The sequence below is a fragment of the Salvelinus fontinalis genome, chromosome 19 (genome assembly GCF_029448725.1).
Source record: "Salvelinus fontinalis isolate EN_2023a chromosome 19, ASM2944872v1, whole genome shotgun sequence".
Lineage (NCBI taxonomy): Eukaryota > Metazoa > Chordata > Actinopteri > Salmoniformes > Salmonidae > Salvelinus > Salvelinus fontinalis.
The window spans coordinates 56,007,133-56,027,315 of NC_074683.1; the positions used below are offsets into that span (position 1 = coordinate 56,007,133).

The 20,183-nt window shown below is 41.5% G+C and overlaps 1 protein-coding gene across 1 annotated transcript; it reads right to left on the reverse strand.

Moving 5' to 3' along the window:
* Nucleotides 1-2,198: 2,198 nt before the first annotated feature.
* Nucleotides 2,199-19,069, reverse strand: LOC129816973 (histamine N-methyltransferase-like). The gene is made up of 7 exons (XM_055871974.1): nucleotides 18,581-19,069; nucleotides 18,070-18,217; nucleotides 17,152-17,204; nucleotides 12,495-12,602; nucleotides 7,819-7,949; nucleotides 4,900-4,993; nucleotides 2,199-3,858 (listed from the first exon to the last, which is right to left on the reverse strand). Exons 2-7 carry the CDS (start codon nucleotides 18,204-18,206, stop codon nucleotides 3,497-3,499), a joined length of 885 nt encoding a protein of 294 aa, XP_055727949.1. The 5' UTR covers nucleotides 18,207-18,217; nucleotides 18,581-19,069; the 3' UTR covers nucleotides 2,199-3,496.
* Between the last annotated feature and the right edge of the window lie 1,114 nt (nucleotides 19,070-20,183).

Consider the following 20,183-nt stretch of genomic DNA (forward strand, 5'->3'; position numbering starts at 1 on the left):
AGGTATTGACTAGACTGGTGGGGTCAGGGTGAGTTGAGGTATTGACTAGACTGGGGGGGGGGGGCAGGGAGAGAGTTGAGGTATTGACTAGACTGGTGGGGGTCGGGGAAAGAGTTGAGGTATTGACTAGACTGGGGGGGGTCGGGGAAAGAGTTGAGGTATTGACTAGACTGGGGGGGGGTGGGGTCAGGGTGAGTTGAGATATTGACTAGACTGGGGGGGTCAGGGTGAGAGTTGAGATATTGACTAGACTGGGGGGGTCAGGGTGAGAGTTGAGATATTGACTAGACTGGGGGGGGTCAGGGTGAGTTGTGATATTGACTAGACTGGGGGGGGTCAGGGTGAGTTGAGATATTGACTAGACTTGGGGGGGGGGGGGAGTTGAGATATTGACTAGACTGGGGGGGGGGGGCAGGGAAAGAGTTGAGTTATTGACTACACTGGGGGGGGTCAGGGTGAGTTGTGATATTGACTAGACTGGGGGGGTCAGGGTGAGTTGAGATATTGACTAGACTGGGGGGGGGGGAGAGTTGAGGTATTGACTAGACTGGGGGGGGTCAGGGTGAGAGTTGAGGTATTGACTAGACTGGTGGGGTCAGGGTGAGTTGAGGTATTGACTAGACTGGGGGGGGGGGGGCAGGGAGAGAGTTGAGGTATTGACTAGACTGGTGGGGGTCGGGGAAAGAGTTGAGGTATTGACTAGACTGGGGGGGTCGGGGAAAGAGTTGAGGTATTGACTAGAATGGGGGGGGGGGGTCAGGGTGAGTTGAGATATTGACTAGACTGGTGGGGTCGGGGAGAGAGTTGAGTTATTGACTAGAATGGGGGGGTCAGGGTGAGTTGAGATATTGACTAGACTGGGGGGGTCAGGGTGAGTTGAGGCATTGACTAGACTGGGGGGGGTCAGGGTGAGAGTTGAGATATTGACAAGACTGGGGGGGTCAGGGTGAGTTGAGATATTGACTAGACTGGGGGGGGGGGGGGGGGGGGGGGGGTCAGTGTCAGTTGAGATATTGACTAGACTGGTGGGGTCAGGGTGAGTTGAGGTATTGACTAGACTGATGGGGGGGGGGGGATCAGGGAGAGAGTTGAGGTATTGACTAGACTGGGGGGGGGTCAGGGTGAGAGTTGAGGTATTGACTAGACTGGTGGGGTCAGGGTGAGTTGAGGTATTGACTAGACTGGGGGGGGGGCAGGGAGAGAGTTGAGGTATTGACTAGACTGGTGGGGGTCGGGGAAAGAGTTGAGGTATTGACTAGACTGGGGGGGTCGGGGAAAGAGTTGAGGTATTGACTAGACTGGTGGGGGTCGGGGAAAGAGTTGAGGTATTGACTAGACTGGGGGGGGTCGGGGAAAGAGTTGAGGTATTGACTAGACTTTGGGGGTCGGGGAAAGAGTTGAGGTATTGACTAGACTTGGGGGGGGTCAGGGTGAGTTGAGTTATTGACTAGACTTGGGGGGGGGGGCTGGTCGTGCATGGGTTGGTCGGTCTGCCTGAAATTTGATATAGATGTCTTAATAATCAAAAATATTTGTACTTAATTTATTTAAAAGTATTGTTCATTTGTTAGGCTATTGGTTAAAGGTGCAACACACTATTGATTATCAAATTACCTTTCATCTAATTCAGTCTTATCAATCACTTAAACATATTTAACAATTATCTCTTATCCAGCTTGATGACTGTGGGCATTTTTGCTTACTTTTTGTTGTACTAAATAGAGATGGCTAGAAGGGCCTTGCGTCATATCGGCTTGTGCAGAAATGCAGGAAATTCACTTTACAAGCCCAAAATAATTCTGGGGGAGGACACCCTGCCATGTTATGTCCCTCCCACTTCTAAAACTAAAGTAGCGCCCCTGAAAGCAACTGTGTATCATGTTTTAGGTTCTGATGTGTTGTTAAAGTGAGGTAAAACAAATTGTTTTCACATGACAAACATTATTTGTGATTGATGAAATACTGACTTTATACACTGATTATACCAAACGTTAGGAACATTTTCCTAATATTGAGTTGCCCCCCCGAATAATAAATGGTCTTTCCACACGTTTGTAGACAACGTCTTTCTTCGACGTGTGTTTAAGGTGTTTCATCTCTGTCATTGTCAAGTTGTCTAGATGTTATAATTATTTCAGCTCTGCCCAAACTTGAAAACGGCTTGCTCAACCCGTGAAGGATGCAAAGGGACAACTCAATTCCTTTCCAGTGTTTTATTATGATTTTGATGCCATTTGTTGAATATGTTGAAACAGTTGACTTGTTGAATAGAGTAGTTGAATGACAGAGGAATAAGGAATAGGGAATGGGAATAGCAATAGCAATAGGTTGATAACATTAAACAGAGAATAAACATGCATTATTTTACACTAAACAATGCATGACACAGCAACAAAGCATGGCTTTGAATAAAGTAAACGTTTAAACAATTTAATCTAGCACTTCTAGCAATTACTTCTGCAGTCAGAGAATATCCACAACAAAGAAGTCACCACTCCTACCAGAGTTAAACATGTAAATTGTGCTAAGCACTGGATGCAACATAATAAATCATTCCAAACATTACATACCAGTTGCGTCTTTAGGGTTGAACAATGAGCTGTTTGTATGTTGAGGACCCAAGCAAAGCTATGCCCAAACATTAAATTACCCATGCTTATCTGCCAGGTGCGCATGTAAAAGTAGTCCCTCCAGAAATCCTGGCTCAATTTTTTAGTTCCACCCGTGTTTTTGGGTTATCTGCCCTCTTGATGCCTGGAGTTCTTCAAAGGAAGAGCTGCCATTGTGCTCATGTTTTGAGTGCTCTGTTTTTTGAAGCAAAAGTCATTGTGTTGTACAGCGATCGGCTTCAACATGGAGACAGTGATGTACAAGAACCTGAAGTTCCAGGTGTGGGATCTTGGTGGGCAGACGGGAATCAGGTAATCATATGAATACCACAACAAGCCTTCCATGCATACACTGAGTATACCAAACATTAGGAACACCTTCCTAATAATTAGTTGCACCCCCATAGAACAGCCTCAATTTATCGGGGCACAGACTCTACAAGGTGTCGAAGCGTTCCACAGGGATGCTGGCCCATGTTGACTCCAATGCTTCCTGCAGTTGGCTGGATGTCATTTGGGTGGTGGACCATTCTTGATACACGTGAATAACCCATCAGCATTGCAGTTCTTTACACGAACCGGTGTACCTGGTACCTACTACCATTCCCTGTTCAAAAGCACTTAAATCTTTTGTCTTGCACGTTCACCCTCTGAATGGCACACATACATTTCTCAATTGTCTCAAGGCTTAAAAATCCTTCTTTAACTTGTCTCCCCCCTTCATCTACACTGATTGAAGTGGATTTAACAAGTAACATCAATAAGGGATCATAGCTTCCACCTGGTCAGTCTGTCATGGAAAGAGAAAGTGTTCCTAATGTTTTGTTCACTCAGTGTTTATCAGTGATACACATTGTTGCTACAGCATTTTGAGATCTATTCCTGTGTTACTGTAGAGGGTCAACCACCAGCACCTCCAGAGTGTTATTGAAGATGACCCTCCCATCCACCTCCTTGCTACAGTCTGGGGTCATCAGCAGGTCAAGAACTCCTCTCTTCAGCTCAGGAGGAGCAGTGGAGCTGAAGTCTAACACCTCAGTCAGGAAGTCTAGAAGCAGTTCTCCTCTCTGGTCCCCCTCAGTGAAACACTCTGTGATGTCCATCTGAGATGGCAGCTTGTAGCTCTGGTAACTCGTTGTCTTCGAGTCCAGGTAGGCTTTAATATCACCTGTAGTCACACACTGACTGATCTCTGTGTTACACAGCTGGGTCCTGAATGTCCTCCACAGCTTTCCCCAGCCACTCTCATCTACAGACATGATACACATTATAACCTCCCATAGTAACAGAACCCCAGTGTAACCACCACATATATGCTATTCAATGACTTAGTTCTAATAGTAACTCATTATTAATTAGTTGTAATATGTAATTCTACGTTAACCACCTAAGTATAACAGTATAACAGAGCTCTGGCATGGAGTCTGGTAACACTACAGATCCAATGTTGTACATATACAGCACCAGTCAAACATTTTGGGTGATTGTGGAGGCCAAGTCATCTGATGTAGCACTCCATCACTCTCCTTCTTGGTCAAATAGCCCTTACACAGCCTGGAGGTGTGTTGGGTCATTGTCCATGTGACAAATAAAATTAGATTTTTCTTATTTGTTTGGGCTGCAATCTGAGGTGCAGTTAACTCTAATGAATTGATCCTCTGCAGCAGAGGTAACTCTGGGTCTTCCTTTCCTGTGGTTGTCCTCATTAGAGCCAGTTTCATCATAGCGCTTGATGATTTTTGCAATTACACTTGAACTTTCAAAGTTCATGAAATTTTCCGGATTGACTGACCTTCATGTCTTAAAGTAATGATGGACTGTTGTTTCTCTTTGCTTATTTGAGCTGTTCTTGCCATAATATGGACTTGATATTTTACTATATAGGGCTGTCTTCTGTATACAACCCCTTGTCACAACACAACTGATAGGCACAAATGCATTAAGAAGGAAAATAAATTCCACAAATTAACTTTTAACAAGGGTTGGTCAGGATCCACGTGTACGAAACGCATGTTTGTACACGTGAAATGCATTCCAGGTGAGAGAATGCCAAGAGCGTGCAAAGCTGTCATCAAGGCAAAGGGAGGCTTCTTCGAAGAATCTCAAATATAAAATATATTTTGATTTGTTTAACACTTTTTTGGTTACTACATGATTCCATGTGTTATTTCATAGTTTTGATGTCTTCACTATTATTCTACAATGTAGAAAATAGTAAACATAAAGAAAAACCCCTTGAATGAGTAGGTGTGTCCAAACGTTTGACTGTACATGAACTCAACTGACTCACCAGACACCAGAATTACAAGTAGTTTTCCATTCCTGTCCAGGAGGCTCTGGTAGAATGTGACTGTAGCACCTGGATCCTTCACGTAATACAACATCTGGATGGAGTACAGGGGAACTCTCATATTATTGTGATATAAGACTGAATATGCTGAAATAAATATATTCCACAAAAATATAAAAACGCAATATGCAACAATTTCAAACAGTTTACTGAGTTACCGTTCATGAGGAAATTAGTCAATTGAAATAAATAAATTAGACCCTAATCTATGGATTTCACATGACTGGGAATAGAGATATGCATCTGTTGGTCACAGATACAGTACCTTAAAATAAAGGTAAGGGTGTGGATCAGAAAACCAGTCATTATTCGGTGTGACCACCTCATGCAGCGCGACACATCTCCTTCGCATGGAGCTGATCAGGCTGTTGATTGTGGTCTGTTGAATGTTGCCCCACTCCTCTTCAATGGCTGTGTGAAGTTGCTGGATATTGGCGGGAACTGGAACATGCTTTCGTACACGTGGATGCAGAGCATCCCAAACATGCTCAATGGGTGAGTATGCAGGCCATGGAAAAACATTTTCAGCTTCTAGAAATTGTGTACAGATCCTTGTGACATGGGGCCGTGTATTATCATGCTGAAACATGAGGTGATGGCGGTGGATGAATGGCACGACAATGGCCCTCGGGATCTCGTCACGGTATCTCTGTGCATTCAAATTGCCATCGATAAAATGCAATTGTGTTCGTTGTCCGTAGCTTATGCCTGCACATACCATAACCCCACCGCCAAGCAAGGGACACTGTTCAAAACAGCGTGTCAGTTGACATCGAAGGTGAGCATTTGCCCACTGAAGTCAGTTACGACGCCAAACTATAGTCAGGTCAAGACCCTGGAGAGGACGACGAGCACGCAGATAAGCTGGACGGTTTGTGTAGAATTTCTTTGGTTGTGTAAATCCACAGTTTTCATCAGCTGTCCGGGTGGCTGGTCTACGACGATCCCGCCGGTGAAGAAGCCGGATGTGGCGGTCCTGGGCTGGTATTGTTATACGTTGTCTGCGGTCGTGAGGCCGGTTGTACATACTGCCAAATTCTATAAAATGACGCTGGAGGCGTCTCTACCAAATGGCTTATGGTAGAGAAATTAACATTCAGCTCTGGTGGACAATCCTGCAGTCGGCGTGCCAATTGCACACTCCCTCAAAACATCTGTGGCATTGTGTTGTGTGACAAAAGTGCACATTTTAGAATGGCCTTTTATTGTCCCCAGCACAAGGTGCACCTGTGTAATGATCAGTGGCGGCCTGTCATTCAAGGCAGGTGGGGCAGAGCTAGATGTAAACAAACTTTGAGAGCAATAAGCTTTTTGTGCTTATGGAACATTTCTGGGATCTTTAATTTCAGCTCATGAAACATGGGACCAACACTTTACATGTTGTGTTTATATTTTTGTTCAGTGTAGCAATGTATGGCACATATTGTAGTATACACACTATCCCCTATAAACAGTTGAAGTCGGAAGTTTACATACACCTTAGCCAAATACATTTAAACTCAGTTTCACAATTTCTGACTTTTAATCCTAGTAAAAAATCCCTGTTTTAGGTCAGTTAGGATCACCAGTTTATTTTAATAATGTGAAATGTCAGAATAATAGTAGAGAGAATGATTTATTTCAGATTTTTTTTCTTTCATAACATTCCCAGTGGGTCAGAATTTTACATACACTCAATTAGTATTTGGTAGCATTGCCTTTAAATAGTTTAACTTGGGTCAAACGTTTCGGGTAGCCTTCCACAAGCTTCCCACAATAAGTTGGGTGAATTTTGGCCCATTCCTCCTGACAGAGCCGGTGTAACTGAGTCAGGTTCGTAGGCCTCCTTGCTCGCACACACTTTTTCAGTTCTGCCAACAAATTTTCTATGGGATTGATGTCATGGCTTTGATGGCCACTCCAATACCTTGACTTTGTTGTCCTTTTTCATTTTGCCACAACTTTGGAAGTATGCTTTGAGTCATTGTCAATTTGGAAGACCCATTTGCGACCAAGCTTTAACTTCCTGACTGATGTCTTGAGATGTTGCTTCAATATTCCCACAAGTTTCATTCTTCATGATGCCATCTATTTTGTGATGTGCGCAAGTCCCTCCTGCAGCAAAGCACCCCCACAACATGATGCTGCCGGTGTTCTTCGGCTTGCACGCCTCCCCCTTTTTACTCCAAACATAATGGTCATTATGCCCAAACAGTTCTATTTTTGTTTCATCAGTCTAGAGGACATTTCTCCAAAAAGTACGATCATGTGCAGTTGCAAACCGTAGTCTGGCTTTTTTATGGCGGTTTTGGAGCAGTGGCTTCTTGCTTGCTGAGCGGCCTTTCAGATTATGTCAATATATGACTTGTTTTACTGTGGATATAGATACTTTTGTACCCGTTTCCTCCAGCATCTTCACAAGGTCCTTTGCTGTTGTTCTAGGATTGATTTGCACTTTTCGCACCAAAGTATGTTCATCTCCAGGAGACAGAATGCGTCTCCTTCCTGAGCGGTATGACGGCTGCGTGGTCCCATGGTGTTTATACTTGCGTACTATTGTTTGTACAGATGAACGTGGTACCTTCAGGCGTTTGGAAATTGCTCCCAAGGATGAACCAGACTTGTGGAGGTCTACAATTTCTTTTCTGAGGTCTTGGCTGATTTCTTTTGATTTTCCTATGATGCCAGGCAAAGAGCCACTGAGTTTGAAGGTAGGCCTTTAAATACATCCACAGCATGCACAAAGTAGATACCCTAATCGACTTGCCAAAACTATAGTTTGTTAACAAGAAATGTGTGGAGTGGTTGAAAAACGAGTTTTAATGACTCCAACCTAAGTGTATGTAAACTTCAACCGTAACTCCATCTGTGTAGTTTTACCTGTATCATGTGAATGAAGTCCATCTTCTTGGTCAAATGGTTCTCTCTCCAGTGCTTCTCAAACTCAGTGGCCGTCATCTTGTTCCAAGTGAATTTAATGTAGTCCAGGTTTGGTTTCTGGGACACCAACACTACACAAGATAAAGATATATGAAGTAACAGTACAGTCATATGAATTACAGAGCTAATCATACTGAACTATATACCCGTATAGAGATGAAATCCCACTGAACTATATATCCTTGTAATCACACTGAACTATATACCCATATAGAGATGTAATCACACTGAACTATATACCCTTGTAATCACACTGAACTATATACCCTTGTAATCACACTGAACTATATACCCTTGTAATCACACTGAACTATATACCCATATAGAGATGTAATCACACTGAACTATATACCCATATAGATATGTAATCACACTGAACTATATACCCATATAGATATGTAATCACACTGAACTATATACCCTTGTAATCACACTGAACTATATACCCATATAGAGATGTAATCACACGGAACTATATACCCTTGTAATCACGCTGAACTATATATCCTTGTAATCACACTGAACTATATACCCTTGTAATCACACTGAACTATATACCCTTGTAATCACACTGAACTATATACCCTTGTAATCACACTGAACTATATACCCATATAGATATGTAATCACACTGAACTATATACCCGTATAGAGGTGTAATCACACTGAACTATATACCCATATAGAGATGTAATCACACTGAACTATATACCCATATAGAGATGTAATCACACTGAACTATATACCCTTGTAATCACGCTGAACTATATACCCTTGTAATCACACTGAACTATATACCCTTGTAATCACACTGAACTATATACCCTTGTAATCACACTGAACTATATACCCTTGTAATCACACTGAACTATATACCCGTATAGAGATGTAATCACACTGAACTATATACCCTTGTAATCACACTGAACTATATACCCATATAGATATGTAATCACACTGAACTATATACCCTTGTAATCACACTGAACTATATACCCTTGTAATCACACTGAACTATATACCCATATAGAGATGTAATCACACTGAACTATATACCCATATAGAGATGTAATCACACTGAACTATATACCCGTATAGAGATGTAATCACACTGAACTATATACCCATATAGAGATGTAATCACACTGAACTATATACCCTTGTAATCACACTGAACTATATACCCATATAGATATGTAATCACACTGAACTATATACCCTTGTAATCACACTGAACTATATACCCTTGTAATCACACTGAACTATATACCCATATAGAGATGTAATCACACTGAACTATATACCCTTGTAATCACACTGAACTATATACCCTTGTAATCACACTGAACTATATACCCATATAGAGATGTAATCACACTGAACTATATACCCTTGTAATCACACTGAACTATATACCCTTGTAATCACACTGAACTATATACCCATATAGAGATGTAATCACACTGAACTATATACCCTTGTAATCACACTAAACTATATACCCTTGTAATCACACTGAACTATATACCCTTGTAATCACACTGAACTATATACCCATATAGATATGTAATCACACTGAACTATATACCCTTGTAATCACACTAAACTATATACCCTTGTAATCACACTGAACTATATACCCTTGTAATCACACTGAACTATATACCCATATAGAGATGTAATCACACTGAACTATATACCCTTGTATTCACACTGAACTATATACCCTTGTAATCACACTGAACTATATACCCTTGTAATCACACTGAACTATATACCCTTGTAATCACACTGAACTATATACCCATATAGAGATGTAATCACACTGAACTATATACCCTTGTAATCACACTAAACTATATACCCTTGTAATCACACTTAACTATATACCCTTGTAATCACACTGAACTATATACCCATATAGAGATGTAATCACACTGAACTATATACCCTTGTATTCACACTGAACTATATACCCTTGTAATCACACTGAACTATATACCCTTGTAATCACACTGAACTATATACCCTTGTAATCACACTGAACTATATACCCGTATAGAGATGTAATCACACTGAACTATATACCCTTGTAATCACACTGAACTATATACCCTTGTAATCACACTGAACTATATACCCATATAGAGATGTAATCACACTGAACTATATACCCTTGTAATCACACTGAACTATATACCCATATAGAGATGTAATCACACTGAACTATATACCCTTGTAATCACACTGAACTATATACCCTTGTAATCACACTGAACTATATACCCATATAGAGATGTAATCACACTGAACTATATACCCTTGTAATCACACTGAACTATATACCCATATAGAGATGTAATCACACTGAACTATATACCCATATAGAGATGTAATCACACTGAACTATATACCCGTATAGAGATGTAATCACACTGAACTATATACCCTTGTAATCACACTGAACTATATACCCATATAGAGATGTAATCACACTGAACTATATACCCTTGTAATCACACTGAACTATATACCCTTGTAATCACACTGAACTATATACCCATATAGAGATGTAATCACACTGAACTATATACCCTTGTAATCACACTGAACTATATACCCATATAGAGATGTAATCACACTGAACTATATACCCTTGTAATCACACTGAACTATATACCCTTGTAATCACACTGAACTATATACCCTTGTAATCACACTGAACTATATACCCTTGTAATCACACTGAACTATATACCCATATAGAGATGTAATCACACTGAACTATATACCCTTGTAATCACACTGAACTATATACCCTTGTAATCACACTGAACTATATACCCATATAGAGATGTAATCACACTGAACTATATACCCTTGTAATCACACTGAACTATATACCCATATAGAGATGTAATCACACTGAACTATATACCCTTGTAATCACACTGAACTATATACCCTTGTAATCACACTGAACTATATACCCATATAGAGATGTAATCACACTGAACTATATACCCTTGTAATCACACTGAACTATATACCCATATAGAGATGTAATCACACTGAACTATATACCCATATAGAGATGTAATCACACTGAACTATATACCCGTATAGAGATGTAATCACACTGAACTATATACCCTTGTAATCACACTGAACTATATACCCATATAGATATGTAATCACACTGAACTATATACCCTTGTAATCACACTGAACTATATACCCTTGTAATCACACTGAACTATATACCCATATAGAGATGTAATCACACTGAACTATATACCCTTGTAATCACACTGAACTATATACCCATATAGAGATGTAATCACACTGAACTATATACCCTTGTAATCACACTGAACTATATACCCTTGTAATCACACTGAACTATATACCCTTGTAATCACACTGAACTATATACCCTTGTAATCACACTGAACTATATACCCGTTTAGAGATGTAATCATACTGAACTATATACCCTTGTAATCACACTGAACTATATACCCGTTTAGAGATGTAATCACACTGAACTATATACCCTTGTAATCACACTGAACTATATACCCTTGTAATCACACTGAACTATATACCCGTTTAGAGATGTAATCATACTGAACTATATACCCTTGTAATCACACTGAACTATATACCCGTTTAGAGATGTAATCACACTGAACTATATACCCTTGTAATCACACTGAACTATATACCCGTTTAGAGATGTAATCATACTGAACAAAAATATAAATGCAACATGTAAAGTGTTGATCCTATGTTTCATGAGCTGAAATAAAAAATCCCAAAAATGTTCCATACTCACAAAAAGCTTATTTCTCTCCAATTTTGTGCACAAATTTGTTAACATTAATGTTAGTGAGCATTTCTCCGTAACCAAGATAATCCATCCACCTGACAGGTGTGGCATATCAAGAAGATGATTAAAACAGGATGATCATGACACAGATGCACCTTGTGCTGGGGACAATAAAATGTCCAATTTTGTCAACACACAATGCCACAGATGTCTCAAGTTTTGAGGGAGCGTGCAATTGGCATGCTGACTGCAGGAATGTCCACCAGAGCTGTTGCCAGAGAATTTAATGTTCATTTCTCTACCATAAGTCACCACCAACTTCGATTTAGAGAATTTGGCAGTATGCCCAACCGGCCTCACAACCGCAGACCATGTGTAACCACGCCAGGACCTCCACATCCGGCTTCTTCACCTGCGGGATCGGTGTTGTATGTTGCATTTATATTTTTGTTCAGCGTATATACCCTTAGAGATAATTCAGTATGATTATATATACCCTTAGAGATAATTCAGTATGATTATATATACCCTTAGAGATAATTCAGTGTGATTATATATACCCTTAGAGATAATTCAGTATGATCATATATACCCTTAGAGATAATTCAGTATGATCGTATATACCCTTAGAGATAATTCAGTATGATCGTATATACCCTTAGAGATAATTCAGTATGATCATATATACTCTTAGAGATAATTCAGTATGATTATATATACCCTTAGAGATAATTCAGTATGATCATATATACCCTTAGATATAATTCAGTATGATTATATATACCTTTATAGAGGTGGAGCTGCTGGGCGCTGGGTTCCACCACCTGGTTGTCCACGGTTACTGCAGGATGCTTCAGATGCAGCTGAGAGAACATCTCAAGGTCAATCTCACCTGAGGAGAGGACAGGTGATGTTTGTAAAATGAGAAACGCATACTGTAGGTCTCACCTGAGAACAGCTGAGACAATCCTACAGGTATGTCTATCTCACCTGAGAACAGCTGACACAATCCTACAGGTATGTCTATCTCACCTGAGAACAGCTGACACAATCCTACAGGTATGTCTATCTCACCTGAGAACAGCTGACACAATCCTACAGGTATGTCTATCTCACCTGAGAACAGCTGACACAATCCTACAGGTATGTCTATCTCACCTGAGAACAGCTGACACAATCCTACAGGTATGTCTATCTCACCTGAGAACAGCTGACACAATCCTACAGGTATGTCTATCTCACCTGAGAACAGCTGACACAATCCTACAGGTATGTCTATCTCACCTGAGAACAGCTGACACAATCCTACAGGTATGTCTATCTCACCTGAGAACAGCTGACACAATCCTACAGGTATGTCTATCTCACCTGAGAACAGCTGACACAATCCTACAGGTATGTCTATCTCACCTGAGAACAGCTGACACAATCCTACAGGTATGTCTATCTCACCTGAGAACAGCTGACACAATCCTACAGGTATGTCTATCTCACCTGAGAACAGCTGACACAATCCTACAGGTATGTCTATCTCACCTGAGAACAGCTGACACAATCCTACAGGTATGTCTATCTCACCTGAGAACAGCTGACACAATCCTACAGGTATGTCTATCTCACCTGAGAACAGCTGACACAATCCTACAGGTATGTCTATCTCACCTGAGAACAGCTGACACAATCCTACAGGTATGTCTATCTCACCTGAGAACAGCTGACACAATCCTACAGGTATGTCTATCTCACCTGAGAACAGCTGACACAATCCTACAGGTATGTCTATCTCACCTGAGAACAGCTGACACAATCCTACAGGTATGTCTATCTCACCTGAGAACAGCTGACACAATCCTACAGGTATGTCTATCTCACCTGAGAACAGCTGACACAATCCTACAGGTATGTCTATCTCACCTGAGAACAGCTGACACAATCCTACAGGTATGTCTATCTCACCTGAGAACAGCTGACACAATCCTACAGGTATGTCTATCTCACCTGAGAACAGCTGACACAATCCTACAGGTATGTCTATCTCACCTGAGAACAGCTGACACAATCCTACAGGTATGTCTATCTCACCTGAGAACAGCTGACACAATCCTACAGGTATGTCTATCTCACCTGAGAACAGCTGACACAATCCTACAGGTATGTCTATCTCACCTGAGAACAGCTGACACAATCCTACAGGTATGTCTATCTCACCTGAGAACAGCTGACACAATCCTACAGGTATGTCTATCTCACCTGAGAACAGCTGACACAATCCTACAGGTATGTCTATCTCACCTGAGAACAGCTGACACAATCCTACAGGTATGTCTATCTCACCTGAGAACAGCTGACACAATCCTACAGGTATGTCTATCTCACCTGAGAACAGCTGACACAATCCTACAGGTATGTCTATCTCACCTGAGAACAGCTGACACAATCCTACAGGTATGTCTATCTCACCTGAGAACAGCTGACACAATCCTACAGGTATGTCTATCTCACCTGAGAACAGCTGACACAATCCTACAGGTATGTCTATCTCACCTGAGAACAGCTGACACAATCCTACAGGTATGTCTATCTCACCTGAGAACAGCTGACACAATCCTACAGGTATGTCTATCTCACCTGAGGAGAGGACAGGTAATGTGGACTGTACAGTATGTATTATGTTGTGTATAATGACCACTGTCTATTTTTGTATACAGCAGTACTGTGTGTTTAAGTCCGCCTATGTCCCCCTTCGGGACATTAAAGTTCCTCCTCTTCTATCCTATTATAGGAAGAGAAACACTGTGCAGAAATGAGGGCTTTTCTACTAAATACAGATTCAGAGCCCGTGAACTGAAAGTAAATCAGAGTCCTCATAGTTTCATTGATTGCATTGAAACATGATATAGGAGTAATGGAAACATATTTCTTTAGCTACTTGGAAATCCAGGAAGAGACTCACTCTGCCGAAAGACTTGTGAAAGGTGACATTGAGGTGAATGAGTATCTGACAGCTGGATAGCAGTCTACAAGATGGAGAAGGATTACAAGTGTTCAACAGTGCAACAATCAAAAAATAAATGTGATCCTAATCAGATATGAAGCAAATATCAAAAAGTGTTTGTCTTTCAAACATAAAGCGTAAGATCTACAGGACATTTCAAAGTCATGTCATTTTATCTTGACTAATCATGTCAGCTACTCAATAAGTAAATCATGGATATCAGTGAGCATTTGTCATCAGTTAGGATTAGCTGAAATGAGTGGCTGCTAATTACTCCACCTGGTATCAACATTGGTAACCCTTCACACCTGTGGGAATTGGCCTATGGATAGGGCTGAATTGAAATGTTTCTTACAGAAGAAATATGAAACGCATAACCATGGTAGCAATTGAAAGGAAACAGGAGTTTATGGGAAATTTATTAGACTAAAAGGTGAGGAGACAACAGTTCACCTGACACCAAACTCAATCTAAACATTACACTGTTGATTTTATGTATTTTACATTTAATGTACTTTGTGCCACATTTGTTGATGACGGAATCTGAAAATACTCTGGATACATTCAGTAACATGATCAGAATATGTGGGGTAGGTACAACATAAGAACAACCAATGACAAGGGTTTGAGTGAGAGGACTAACTGGTGTCTCCAAGTGGCCACACACCTCTCCAGACTGGGGGTTAGTGAGAGGACTAACTGGGTGGACACACCTCTCCAGACTGGGGGTTAGTGAGAGGACTAACTAGTGTCTCCAAGTGGGGACACCTCTCCAAAGTGTGCTCAGTTCCTAAGTAATGTCAATGTACCTTTATAACTGAAGAGGATTGCCGTTGAGGAACTAAAGAACACTTGTAGTTATGTTTGGAACACAACCCTGCATGTCCACCATTACACAATTATTGTTGTTTACGCAATCCAAAAACAGTCCGTTATAAATCACAATCTGGGTCAGCTGGGAATCATTTGAAAGCCTGTTCTATTGCCAACATGAAAAGCGAAGTTCTAAAATACAATAATACAGTGTTAAGCCTTCACAATGCAATTCAGGGAAACATTTTGGTGCGAATAGAAAGGAGTCGCGTGCATTCAGGTGCGTGTTCAGCGGAGTTCACCTGACAGCTGTCAACCCAGGGTTTGACGCCATGTCATCTTGTAAACTGTACATCAAGATAGTGAGAATAAGGGTTCACCTGACAGCTGTCAACCCAGGGTTTGACGCCATGTCATCTTGTAAACTGTACATCAAGATAGTGAGAATAAGGGTTCACCTGACAGCTGTCAACCCAGGGTTTGACGCCATGTCATCTTGTAAACTGTACATCAAGATAGTGATCATAGGGGCCTCCCGGGTGGCGCAGTGGTCTAGAGCACTGCATCGCAGCGCTAGCTGCGCCACCAGAGTCTCTGGGTTCGCGCCCAGGCTCTGTCGCAGCCGGCCGCGACCGGGAGGTCCGTGGGGCGACGCACAATTGGCCTAGCGTCGTCCGGGTTAGGGAGGGTTTGGCCGGTAGGGATATCCTTGTCTCATCACGCTCCAGCGACTCCTGTGGTGGGCCAGGCGCAATGCGCGCTAACCGAGGGGGGCGGGTGCACGGTGTTTCCTCCGACACATTGGTGCGGCTGGCTTCCGGGTTGGAGGCGCGCTGTGTTAAGAAGCAGTGCGGCTTGGTTGGGTTGTGCTTCAGACTGGCTTTCGACCTTCGTCTCTCCCGAGCACGTACGGGAGTTGTAGCGATGAGACAAGATAGTAATTACTAGCGATTGGATACCACGAAAATTGGGGAGAAAAAGGGGATAACATTTATAAAAATAAAAAATAAAAAAAAGATAGTGATCATAAACATTGACACTGTATACCATTTGAGTTTGGCTTGCTTATAAGACATCAAAGCGGTATTTATTATAATCCTCAAAGTCTCATCTTTCAAAATACATAGAGTCCTCTTCATTTACAGCATTTCTCTCACTCAGACAAGAAATGCAAAAAGTTTCCCAAACAGCGGGAGGGATGGGTGCAACTTCTTGACACTGGAGGTGCTCAAGTTCAGAACGACAAACAGTCAAAACCCATACAGCAGTATTAAGCGCAGAGACAGCGCTCTGACATAACTTAGGTACGGTTAAGAGTCTTGGGACAGTAACCAAAAGGTCGCTGGTTCGAATCCCTGAGCCGACTAGGTGAAACATTGTTGATGTGCCCTTGAGCAAGGCACTTAATCGTAAGTCGCTCTGCATTTGATAAGTGTCTGCTAAATAATTAAAATGTATAGCATGTTACTGTACAGCCACTGCATTCCAATTTAGGCTTTTATCAGTGCCCAAATCATCCATTTTCAACCCGTACAATTGTAGAGGGTTAAACAAAGAGTAAATATTTGAATTTGCTCAACAAATGTTCATCTATGATAGAACCATGGTGTCACAAAGGATTAAACTTTCTCACCTGCTCCACTTCCAACTCCCATCATATTAAGATGGGCTTTTCCCTCTCCAATGCTGGGGAAGAAACAGGCAGGACATTGTGCTTTCAGGGAAGGTACTAGTACTACCATGAAACATATACTGAGTAAGATCATCATAGACTTAATTACATCCAAAGTTATGCCCTTGTGATGTTCTGTCTAACATGGGGTTAAGTATCCTTGGAATTGTAGCCATAATTGGGCTAGTATGTCAATACTGTTACCTGGCTAGTATGTCAATACTGTTACCTGGCTAGTATGTCAGTACTGTTACCTGGCTAGTATGTCAGTACTGTTACCTGGCTAGTATGTCAGTACTGTTACCTGGCTAGTATGTCAATACTGTTACCTGGCTAGTATGTCAATACTGTTACCTGGCTAGTATGTCAGTACTGTTACCTGGCTAGTATGTCAGTACTGTTACCTGGCTAGTATGTCAATACTGTTACCTGGCTAGTATGTCAGTACTGTTACCTGGCTAGTATGTCAGTACTGTTACCTGGCTAGTATGTCAGTACTGTTACCTGGCTAGTATGTCAATACTGTTACCTGGCTAGTATGTCAGTACTGTTACCTGGCTAGTATGTCAGTACTGTTACCTGGCTAGTATGTCAGTACTGTTACCTGGCTAGTATGTCAATACTGTTACCTGGCTAGTATGTCAGTACTGTTACCTGGCTAGTATGTCAGTACTGTTACCTGGCTAGTATGTCAGTACTGTTACCTGGCTAGTATGTCAGTACTGTTACCTGGCTAGTATGTCAGTACTGTTACCTGGCTAGTATGTCAGTACTGTTACCTGGCTAGTATGTCAGTACTGTTACCTGGCTAGTATGTCAGTACTGTTACCTGGCTAGTATGTCAATACTGTTACCTGGCTAGTATGTCAGTACTGTTACCTGGCTAGTATGTCAGGCAAGGTGCCATGGATAAAGTCCTGCATGCACTTGTGTTCAGAGGAGCGCTCCAGGAACAGCTGGAAGGACTTCAGGTATCTGTCGTCATCCTCCACCAGACTTCTCATAGCACAGGACATGGCTAAATGGTCTGTCAAAACAATCACAACTTACTATCCTTTCACAGATGAGAATATATAAATACATATAATGTGTCAAAGTCAGCTCATGTAAACATAAGCAGTGTTGGTGCAGGAATATAGTGAGCCTGTGAGTTTATTCAACTGTAACTACTGTCAGGTTGGCATTCGGCCTGCCTTGTCACAGATCTCATTCTGCATTTCTCAACAGACAGTTTTGTATGAACATAGCGTGGCTGGTAAAGACAAACAAGGCAAAGTTCACAAAATCTATTTGCAAGTTACTCCCAATTGTCATGAATTCTACAAATACAGTTTGAAGCATGTATTTTACAATATTGTAGCTACATTAAAATCAATTGGTAAAAACTCACTTTCCTTTCAAGACGACTACAGAATCACGCGTAGGTCGAGTGTTTATACTAAAGCAACGCAGCACACCGGAGTAATGTCTTGAGACTAAAGCAGCGTAGCACACCGGAGTAATGTCTTGTGACTAAAGCAACGTAGCACACCGGAGTAATGTCTTGTGACTAAAGCAACGTAGCACACCGGAGTAATGTCTTGTGACTAAAGCAACGTAGCACACCGGAGTAATGTCTTGTGACTAAAGCAACGCAGCACACCGGAGTAATGTCTTGTGACTAAAGCAACGTAGCACACCGGAGTAATGTCTTGTGACTAAAGCAACGTAGCACACCGGAGTAATGTCTTGTGACTAAAGCAACGTAGCACACCGGAGTAATGTCTTGTGACTAAAGCAACGCAGCACACCGGAGTAATGTCTTGTGACTAAAGCAACGTAGCACACCGGAGTAATGTCTTGTGACTAAAGCAACGCAGCACACCGGTAGCACAGAAGACACCCCTCCCACTCTATTTTGTGGAGAAGGCTGATCTTTTAAAGCTACAGCGTATTTTAATTCCTATGATGATACATGCATCTGCCTTAACACACATTTTAATCAGAGAGAACAAAACATTGGACAAAACATGTGAGAATGCACTTTGTTTCTAACACCTTAGTAATTCCACTAATCAAGTTCTTGATGATTAGAGAAGTTACGGTGTTAGTGCTGGAACGAAAGCCTGCACACCCTGTGGATACCCAGGCAATCTGCCTCATTGTTCATCCTCTGAAAATCTCCTAAATATTCATTATCTTCTTGCTTTTTACTCAAAACAGTCAAACCACATTAACATTTCTAAAGTGATTTGTCTGGTGTAACAGATAAATCATGATTAAACTGAAGTCTAGATCTCCTAGCTGTTCAGTTAGGTGATGCCTGAGAGACTGGACTAGACTGAACCAGATGAATTAGTTGTGACAAAAAGCTTTTTTCCAGCGCTGCACATCTGGGTGGCCCTGACTATAGTGACAATCTTAACCAGATGAATTAGATTAAACAAAATATTTAAACTGCATTTCCCCCTTCACTTGAAAAGAGATTGAGAATAACAGCAAGGATATATGGCAATCCATGCAGAGCTTATAAGGCTTTTTCCATCTGCAGGGTCTGGCCAATCATCATCATCTACTGTATCCATCTGCAGGGTCTGGTCAATCATCTTCAACTACTGTTTCCATCTGCAGGGTCTGGCCAATTATCATCTTCAACTACTGTATCCATCTGCAGGGTCTGGCCAATCATCTTCAACTACTGTTTCCATCTGCAGGGTCTGGTCAATCATCACCAACTACTGTTTCCATCTGCAGGGTCTGGTCAATCATCACCAACTATTGTTTCCATCTGCAGGGTCTGGTCAATCATCTTCAACTACTGTTTCCATCTGCAGGGTCTGGTCAATCATCTTCAACTACTGTTTCCATCTGCAGGGTCTGGCCAATCATCATCTTCAACTACTGTTTCCATCTGCAGGGTCTGGTCAATCATCTTCAACTACTGTTTCCATCTGCAGGGTCTGGTCAATCATCTTCAACTACTGTTTCCATCTGCAGTGTCTGGTCAATCATCT